The following is a 10911-nucleotide window of genomic DNA, read 5'->3' as shown; positions in this document are numbered from 1 at the left end:
AACTACATCCAAGATTCCTATGAAGACTTTCCACCGACATGCAAATTGCACCGCGCTCTTAAATTCAATTTCCATTCACTCATGACGAATCAGATATCACCGAGTTCCACTGTCCTCGAAATAAGCCACGAAGGGGACGGAAACAGGGGATGGGCATTAAAGATCCACGAGCAACCGCGTTTCAGTTTTCCCGAGTTTGCTCGAGCTCGGTTTACTGTCGTTTCCGCTTTGCAACGCGCACTTATTTTTAATGTGGCCGCTCGATTCGGCCTGGCCGGTGTGCAGGCGGCTTAATACGACGTTCGGGCGACGAGCAAAACGTTAAGTCCCCTGTTTGCGCGATTGTCCTAACAATATTCGTGGCGCGGGTGCGATATGGCCGGTATTATTTGCGCGATACAATGGAAGCGTTGTGCGAGTAACGATATAAGCGTGAATTACGCCCGTCTGCCACGCTGCCACCGGCCGATACAGTGGCTTTTCGCGCTCTAACGATTCGCTTCTTTCGCTTCGCGGATTAGTGGCCATTGCGTTAGGCTAACGGGTGAGGATCCTCCAACTGCGACGATTAAAACACCCGTAGAACCTTTCGAATAAAGCTGCGACACGCAGCTTCCCGAATGGCGCATCCGTCTGATGAACGCACGGGGATGAACTCCAACCCTTGCTCCAAAAGGGTTGTTTGATAATTTCGCGTTGGTTCTAATGGAGATTATGGCAGATTCGGAAGGGAATTGCAGGAGATTTTTGGTCTCGTTGAATTATTTGAATTGGATGAATTTAATCTTGGTTTTGGAAAATATAGGTGTTAACCCTTTGCACTCGACAATTTTTTGACTAAAGAAGGGTACGAGTTGAAAAATTTTCTGCTCTAGGCTGATGATATTTTTTAAGCAGTAAATAAGAAATCGTACAATAAGTATCACGTAGAATTATTTAATTTCGATATCTCGCACACTGTTATATTATTTTAAATTTGATATATTAATTAATATCGAGCTTCGAAATTTTATCAAATGGCGACTGAAAGGCGTGTGGTAATGGTTACATAGATTGTTAAATATATATGTATTGGAATGAGTGGAACAGGTATGCGTGGGATGGAAATATCTAATGAATTCAGGTTATTATGATAAATGAGTATACGCGTAATGATTGAGGTGTTGTGTGAATTATGTATATTAAATATAATGTATGAAAGAAGAAAGAGAAAAGAGAGTGATTTGGAATGTCAGTTGCAATTGAGTATTAATAGAGAGAAGACGTGCGAGCATGTGATAGTGATAAAATAATTAGATTTCAACTCAATATTTGTGTTTGATAATCTTTGTAATTAAATAAATAATTGTTCTTATTGTTATTAAATTTCATCAACTAATAACAAGGCGCCTCTCGAGTGCGAAGGGTTAAAAATAAGATACGTCTTAATGTATATACAAAAATCAATCTATGTCAACGTTTGACATTGAATGGTTGTGTGAGAATCCATATATGGGTTCATAGCGATCAAAGGGTTAAGATAGAATAAGATAATTATAAAATAAAGATAGTTATTTCTTTTTACCTATAATCCCAATAATAGGAAATTATTGGTTAACGGATACACATGGTAAATAGTTTTCCAATACATGCTTCGATATGTAATTTACTAAGGATAGTTGTAATGTAAAAATGTAAAATCTTATGTAAGTTAGTAGGCTGGTCTAATCGCACAAACTATCTTAATAGCTCAGACACTTACTATGTCTACCTTGAAACTTGCAGATAACGCGTAACAACGAAAACTATGAAAAAGTAACACTATAGAAGACACTGTGACGAATTTCAGTTTCTCCCAAAATTTCAATTAGATTTCAATTACATTTCAATTTAAATTTTCAATTTAGACGCATAATGTTGGGTTTTGAAAAATCTATCGAGTAGAATTTCCTGTTTAGTAGTCTACTTTTTAAACGAGTTATATTCTCGTCAACTTAGAATATACGTATATATTTCGTGCACGTTGGCAAAGTAAAAAATATTATTAACACGTTGAATGCCAGTCCAGTTTTACAAGGATGGCGCCACGCTGAATTTTCTATTATGCGATACATATAATGTAAAAATAGATAAATTACAATTGTTAAATATGTTGGAATGCTAAAGACACAAGTCGAGACATCTTACATATAACCTCGATGTTAAAACGTTTCTTGATTACATACTAATGTATGATTGCATACGTGTCTGTCGGTCACCAGCTAAATTCCTTTGTTCAAACTCACAAGGAGAGTGCAAGTCCTTCGGGTCACCGATTTGGTTCAAACTTTGCAGGTTTGTAGATCTCGTCATGCAGTTCAAGAAAATATTGGGGCAACTACTCAGTAGTTTTTAAGATATTTATGATTAAAATTTTATTACTTTGTTAACTACAGATGTATTTCCACTAGTTTTGAAGTAGCATTGTGGCCCCATGGCGACGTCCAAAAATTCCTACGCTGCAGGTCTGTCATGTTTTGTCAGTCTCTATGGAATCGTTGTACAGCACACACCGATCGAGTTATCAATTATTAAAGCGTTGCCTTTTTATAATTGGTGTTCCTTTCTTTTTAACTCCACTGCCATCCCAAATTCTATCAGGATAACTAACGATTCGTTGGGTCCTTAGTCACTAGAAGGGCCTAGCTAATAAACGCAGACCAATTTCAAAATTCAAAATACAACTGACTCATTCGAAATTTCACTAAGGGCCAATGATCATCTTCACCCCACCAAAAACTAACATTATACAAGCCTCTACAAAATTTGCGAAATGCCAGTTTTTTCCTCTCCGCCGACTTGTATTTTTCCGACGTAGCTTTGTTGCTAGAACCCGTATTGTATATTGAAATCCGGGTTCCAACACGATGTATAACCATGTTAACCTTTTACACTTTGCAGTCACCATTTCATAAAATTTGGAAGATCGATATTAATTAATATATCAAATTTAATGTAATAGTGTGCGAGGTATCGAAGTCAAATAATTCTACAATTTTATTATTATACAATTCTTTATTTACTGCTCAAAGAAGTATTGCCAGTTTTTTAGTAGAAAATCTTTGAATTTCTACTCTTCTGTAGCCAAAAAATCGTCGAGTGCAAAGGGTTAATTGCGACGGGGGTCACCATTGAATTAACCATGGTAATAATAAAAATTTCTAAATATTCACATTTGTTTGAATTATATATATTTCTATCAATCTGGGGTCACCGGTGACCCCACGGTATTCAACGTGTTAAAATATATAAGGTTGTCAATAGAGAATCAGAGATTTACAAAAATATACGTTTCATATGCCTGAAAGAGTTTCGAGATAACAAATGCAATTATGGTACGAGCTTTGTGTAATTAGATGTTATTTGCTGTCGCGAGGAACGTTCTCGTGTCGGATAAAACTATTTTGAACGTTTCCATGTGCAAACTGGACAAGCTTGTTGCAAATTTATATCCCGTTGCACCTTTCTGCAGCAACCATTTCTGTCTCATTAAACGAGGATCTTGTTATACGAAGGATTAAAGTCGGACGTTTGTTTTTCACAGGATGCAACCGTACTGTCAGGAATTCCGTTGGATGGATACGATGGACAGGGCGAATGGGTCGATGCATCGTTCGCATCAGAGCGCCTCCCAGAGATCCCCAGGTTAATAAAAATTCTCTCACTAACGATCGCAAAATTGCCCGAAATATTTCAAATCAAATTCGCACTTTAATCAGGAAAATTCACAATTTTTGTTACATCTATTGCGACCTCTATTGTCTCTTGTAATAATATTATACAGGCAATAAAATTAATCGATTTCGTTAAGAAGCAAATAATTTTTCGATATGAAATTTCGTTGAAATACGATACAATTTTTAGCTAATTTTGCTAATTATGCTAATTTTTAGCTAATTGTCCTAAATGTTTCAAATCAAATGCGATACAATTTTTAGCTAATTAAGCTAAAATTTAGCTAACTAAGCATCAGAGCGCCTCCCACAGATCTCTAGGTTAATAAAAATTCTTTCACTAACGATCGCAAAATTTTCCTAAATATTTCAAATCAAATTCGTACTTTAATTAGAAAAATTCACAATTTTTGTTACATCTATTGCGACCTCTATTGTCTCTTGTAATAATATTATACGGGCAATAAAATTAATCGATTTCGTTAAGAAGCAAATAATTCTTCGATATGAAATTTCATTGAAATACGATGCAATTTTTAGCTAATTTTTAACCAATTGTCCTAAATGTTTCAAATCAAATACGATACAATTTTTAGCTAATTGTCCTAAATATTTCAAATCAAATTAGTACTTTAATCAGGAAAATTCACAATTTTTGTTACATCTATTGCGACCTCTATTGTCTCCTGTAATAATATTATACAGGCACAAAAATTAATCGATATCGTTAAATAGTAAATAATTCTTCGATATGGAATTTTATTGAAATACGATACAATTTTTAACTAATTTTGCTAATTAAGCTAATTTTTAGCTAACTGTCCTAAATGTTTCAAATCAAATTCGTACTTTAATTACAATAATTCACCACTTTTGCTACATCTATTGCGACCTCCATTTTTGTCTCCTGTAATAATATTATATATGCATCAAAATTAATAAATTTCGTTAATAAGTAAATAATTCTTCGATATGAAATTTTATTGAAATACGATATAATTTTTAGCTAATTTTGCTAATTAAGCTAATTTTTAGTTAATTGTCTTAAATGTTTCAAATCAAATACGATACAATTTTTAGCTAATTAAGCTAAAATTTAGGTAATTAAGCTAATTTTTAGCTAATTGTCCTAAATGTTTCAAATCAAATTCGTACTTTAATTAGAAAAATTCGCAACTTTTGTTACCTCTATTGCAACCTCTATTGTCTCCTGTAATAATATTATATAAGCGACAAAATCAATCGATTTCGTTAAAAAGTAAATAATTCTTCGCTATGAAATTTCATTTTTAACAAAATTAATGAATTTCGTTAAAAAGTAAATAATTCTTCGCTATGAAATTTCATTGGAATACGATACAATTTTTAGCTAATTATAATTTCACGAAAATGAATTATTTCTTGGCAAAATAAGAATGCAATATGCAAACTTCTTGCGAATAGAGTTTCGCGTCATGATAACGTCTGGAAAGCGAGGGTAAAACAACTTGTAACAAAATTTGGTGCTGTTCAGGTGATCGAGTTAAAAGTTAGGAGGCTGCAAGTTGGTTTCCTGAAAGAAACCAGATGCGAGGGTGCTTACATTCAATTTTCCGATGGCAGCGAGGATCTCGAGGATGAAACGGGACGTTATTGCGGCCAAGTGAATGGCAACGCAACCAGGTAGGATACATTTTAATTTCCCACTGCTGAATATGCATTGCAAATATCTCGGATTACGATACACGTAAGATCGTTATCCAGAGAGTTCCTTTTTCGTCAGGTAAATTGCATCTTACTGTACCTGGCGTAATCACGCGGCCAGATTTACGTAATTGCTCAATCGAGGTACTTAGCGTACACGATTCCACGTAAATTTTCCATTATGTCGTTCCTTATTCCACTGTGCTCGTGGCTGGGTACCCGATATCGAAGAAATCCTCATGCATAAATGCGGAAAATTTTGCAACCGCTGAAACAAATCATTATCGAGGCACAGAGGCTCGTTCGGACGGTAAAATACGCGTGTACCGAGTAGATAAAAGAGCGGAGTGATTGGTGGGATCGTTAATGAAAAATAATTAACCGGTTGGAATAGTATTCACAGCAGGTTGTAAACCAAATGTGTGCACCGCTGGTAGATAATGGATTAAACAGATGCCCGCTGGTCGAAATGTAGCGGTTCCAAGCCGCTTATAAACGCGGTATTTAATGCGTGTAAATATTTCCAATCTCGATGTGCCCGATGATTTTGGCTTGCTTTAATTTCAATTTTCTCCTTTTCGCCTCTCCTTTGTCACGTTTATTAATACATCTCTGTGCCACGATTACAATCTCGCCGCAGTTGCTTAATCATTCCCTAATTTATCGAATACGCCAGCCCGTGTTCCGTTTGAAAGGTAATCTGCCATAACAACGACCACGCGAAATTCAATTTTACTTTGATACTCAATTTCGCGGATTCGGCAAATAATCCAGTTCTTTTTAATCCTAATTATTCGCCGCCGGTTTAGGAATTTAATTAATTACCTCGTTTCCGTTACCACAGAGCTGGCTAGAATTGCGCGTTGCTGTTGCATAGGTCAGCGAGTCGCGAATATGTACATACATTTCCTCGAGAATAGACTTCCAAGTTTCGTACTCGCTCGTATCGCGCGATTTACAATTTTATTATTTAAATTATTTGTTCGTTCGTTAGAGTAACGGATAAATAATAATTATGCATGCATAACGAGTAATTTATTATTGCCTCGCCAGCGAGATTACGCCGCTCGCGTGTAAGTTGAGTTACAATCATTCGTCATGCACAGCGATAGCGTCCACGATAGTTCTTAATTGCGAAAGGAATTACAAGGAGAGTGCAAGTCCTTCGAATCAATGATTTAGTTGAAACTTTATTGCGTTTATTACTTTTTATTATTTTTACTTTTATTTTTACATTTTATTACGTTTTACCATTTGGCTAATTATGAATTTATTTCCAACAGGTTTCTAGTGGAGTCGTGGCGTAACGGTGATAGTCGGGAACTGCAATGCTGAAGGACCGGGGTTCGATTCCCGTCCGCGGTTAATATTTTTTTTTTTATCTATTTTTTATTTTGTATTTATTTTTCGCCTACGAAAACATTGTAAATATACAATTACAAATAAAATTTCTTAATAAAAAAATTTATTTTTTACGCTTTCTTATGTTAGTATATATTTATTACAAAATTATGAGAATATTATGCGAGAAAAACAGTTTTCTATAGCAATCTTATTTACTACAGAAAGAAAACGAAAATATAAATACTCAGTAGATACAAGAAATACAAAAGCTATCGGTTAGGTAGGTATTAATTATTAAATTAAACATCGTATAAGAATGTTGCCTATAATTCTAACTTTGTTGTGCAGCTATAAATGTTAATAAATTAATTACAAAAACTTGGAAATTTATTAATTTTCTGCTGCCGAATTAAATTATTAAAGTGTATTATTAGCGTATAACCAGAAAAGGTATCGAGTTCGAATAAAAATTTTACCGCCTGCGATCAGCGCCATCTATGATTTGGGCTCAAAAAGCCAGAAAGTAATAGGAATATAGAATAGGCAAGGAGGTCGTCGAAGTGCTGATCACGTGGTACACAAGGACGGAGAGGGGATAGAAATGGATAGAATGGCTCCGGCAATGAAAAATTATTAATTACTCAATTTTCGTAAACAATTTGTGAACTTTTATAATTTCATTGCAAAGCTGGAACCTCAGGCTACATTCTTATATAATATTCGTAAAGAATTTAACTCTAAATTGTTAGTTATTAATTTTTGTTTTATGGCGTCTATGATTTCGTAACGGCGACCATTACGATCTTCCGTGAGAATATTTAATACTAAACGAAATTAGGAGCAAAATGTGATCAAAAGTTATATGAGAAGATTCGCAAGGACATTGTCTTTATAATGAGTGCATAAAGTTTCATAAATTAATTGCGTAAAGGATAGTAAGTAATAAAAAACCAATGGCGTCTTCGACAATATTCGACAATAATTCAAACATTTCGTAGAATAATTATTAATAATTAATTAATTGCGGACAAATTTATGTCGAAAAATATATGTGAAAGTTCGTGAAGGATCTGGCTTTACGATGCAATTATAAAAGTTCATAAATTAATCACAGATACTGAGTAATTAGTGAATTTTCCACTGCCGATTTGATTTATTAAAATATATTCGGCGCACATAACCAGAGTTAGTAAACTGACATTATTAATTAATTATTAATAATTATTCTACGAAATGTTTGAATTATTGTCGAATATTGTCAAAGACGCCATTGGTTTTTCATTAATTACTATCCTTTATGCAATTAATTTATGAAACTTTATGCACTTATTATAAAGACAATGTCCTTGCGAATCTTCTCATATAACTTTTGATCACATTTTGCTCCTAATTTCGTTTAGTATTAAATATTCTCACGGAAGATCGTAATGGTCGCCGTTACGAAATCATAGACGCCATAAAACAAAAATTAATAACTAACAATTTAGAGTTAAATTCTTTACGAATATTATATAAGAATGTAGCCTGAAGTTCCAGCTTTGCAATGAAATTATAAAAGTTCACAAATTGTTTACGAAAATTGAGTAATTAATAATTTTTCATTGCCGGAGCCATTCTATCCTTTTCTATCCCCTCTCCGTCCTTGTGTACCACGTGATCAGCACTTCGACGACCTCCTTGCCTATTCTATATTCCTATCACTTTTCGAGCTTCGGGTCCAAAATCATAGATGGCGTAGGCTGTACAATTTCTCATTTTAATAGACCATAAAAATTTAACATCTTAATAAATCAATTTGGCAGTAGAAAATTAGTGAATTCCCACGTTTTTGTAATTAATTCAGGAACATTTATAGCTGCACAGCAAAGTTAGAATTATAGGCAACATTCTTATACGATTTTTAATTTAATAATTAATATTTACCTAACCGATAGCTTTTGTATATTTTGTATCTAATAATTATTTATATTTTCTTTTTCTTTCTGTAGTAAATAAAATTGCTGTAGAAAAGTATTTTTCTTGTATAATATTCTTATCTTGTATTAAATATATACTAGCATAAGAAAGCGTAAAAAATAAATTTTTTATTAAGAAGTTTTATTTGTAATTGTTTATTTAAAATGATTTATTTATAATTTCATAGGCGCAAAATGAATATAAAATAAAAAACAGATTGAGGAAAGATTAAAATCCAATGTTTGGTTGTCAGGAATCGAACCCTGGACCTCAACGATACGAAGTCTGCATTACCGCCGTTGAGCCACAACTTTAATTAAAAGTTATTGGAAATAAATGTGTAATTAGGTACTTAATAGAACTTTAATCTCAAATATCTCAAAAACTATTAAGTAGTTGCTATTGTAATAATATATTTTCTTAAACTGCATGGCGATATCTACAAACCTGCAAAGTTTCAACTAAATCGGTGATCCGAAAGATTTACGCTCTCCTTGTTAGAGAAAAATTTCATTTTTCTTTCGTAAAGTCAAAGCAACCGGTTATTACGCGTAGCAAGAAATTCTGATTGAAATATCACGAGGAATATTTTGCAACGGCGTAATTTCCATGCATTTGGAATCCACACGAGGATGGAATCTCTACGTTCCACCCAGAGCTCTTGCTCCCTACCGTAGAGACACTAGCGAACCGACCAGTCTCTCCGTGTGAGTTGGTTAAATAGCAAAAACCCGTTGGAGCCAGGTCTGTAGACGTTCCTTTTAATTATCCCGCAGGCTGTTCCTGAGAAAGGGGCCCAATTTAACGATCATAATGGACTCGGACGTAAAGTTCGCGGCGGAAAATCCGGTGATCTTCTCCGCCCAGTTTTCCATACTGCCAGTCCAGCTAGCCACAGAACGACATCGTGGCTTCTCCTCGTCCTCGTCGAGCGAATGTCCGTTGGAGTGCGCGGTGAGAAACGATCGGAGATCCTGCAAACTCGCGTCGCCGGGTTACCCAGGTGTCTATCCGCGCGGGATCAAATGCAGGATCGCCCTGGAGTCGAACGCGGGTCGCTTTAAAATCGGCGGCCAGCCGGACGACCTCTTCGATCTGATGAACCGTACGTCTGAGGATATCTGCCAGACGGAGAGCTGCGAGCAGCACGTGGAGATCGTGGCGGAAGTGACGAAGACGAGGGTGACCAGATCTGGACGGTATGAGGAGAAAGAGGCGAGAGCCAGGAGGCGAGCTAGGAGCCCGGATCACGAGGAAGAGCTGGAATTTATCATTGGACAAACGTCTCACAAGTCGAGGAGGGGCAGAAATAATCGAAGAAGACTTAAGAAAGTCAAGAAGGAAGCGGACGGATCAAAGGGTCCGCGTGGCAATTCCCGTGGAAAAGCAGCGAACGAGGATATCCGGAGAAATATCGGCCGTCCGAAAGAGATCAGCGAACAGTCTTCGGCAGACGCGTTGCACGGGTCGAGGAGCAGCTCGAGGCAATCCACCGGCTATCGCGATCAGGGAATCCGGCCAGAACCTATCCAGAAGCGACTTCGTCACCCGCAGCGCGTCCATAAGAAGTCCATGGACTCGATAAGCCCGAAAAGGAATTCCGATCATGATCTGCGAGATATATCGGACGCGAGAGTTCAGCCGGACGGGACGGGACTGGAGATTGCGAGGAAAGGCTTGAGCCTGGAGAAGACCACCGCGTTACAGGTGAGTTATCCCGGGAAATTTATTTCGGACGACACTTTCGGCCGCTATCTAGATCGTTTGGATCGGGTTAGCGAGCGCTTGATCGATCGTCCTTCCGGCGGACTACGATACCGGAGGGGAAGGAACGTTGCGTATGCTAATTGGCAGTTGCGTTAAAATATTCCGATATGCATCCATCTTACTCGGTCTGTTTTCGTGATACGCCAAGCGGAGAGTTTAACGTAGTGGAACTTGTAAGATGTTTCACTTGGCAAACGGGAAGAGAACGAGGTTCGATGGGTTTAAAGAAGAAACTGCTTGGTTCGTGCAAAACGAATCCTGTTCTCAGACTGCGAGAGTCGTTTTCCACATTCGTAAATTACCAGTTCTGTTTTAATTACGCTTGTGGAATACTCACGTCATGGAGTGAACGTATATATAATATTAGCGAATGGTACACTGTCGATGTTGTCAACAGAACGAGATTAATTCCAGGATATCTGAAGATACACGTAATATATAGAATATAAATATAGATAATTTATATTTA

The 10911-nt window shown here is 36.3% G+C and overlaps 1 protein-coding gene across 1 annotated transcript in view; it reads left to right on the top strand.

Moving 5' to 3' along the window:
* The first annotated feature begins 3566 nt into the window (after positions 1-3566).
* LOC108553972 (uncharacterized) overlaps positions 3567-10911 on the top strand; it is a 10404-nt gene continuing 3059 nt past the window's right edge. Inside the window, exons 1-3 of the mRNA XM_017909072.1 lie at positions 3567-3663; positions 5206-5354; positions 9452-10382. Coding sequence (XP_017764561.1) covers positions 3616-3663; positions 5206-5354; positions 9452-10382 — 1128 coding nt within the window. The 5' untranslated portion in view covers positions 3567-3615. The remainder of the gene's footprint in view (positions 3664-5205; positions 5355-9451; positions 10383-10911) is intronic.

The sequence above is a fragment of the Eufriesea mexicana genome, unplaced genomic scaffold, assembly GCF_001483705.2.
Source record: "Eufriesea mexicana isolate 0111107269 unplaced genomic scaffold, ASM148370v2 scaffold34, whole genome shotgun sequence".
Lineage (NCBI taxonomy): Eukaryota > Metazoa > Arthropoda > Insecta > Hymenoptera > Apidae > Eufriesea > Eufriesea mexicana.
Note: the sequence above shows the minus strand (reverse complement) of the source record. Positions and strands in the feature narration are given on the sequence as shown.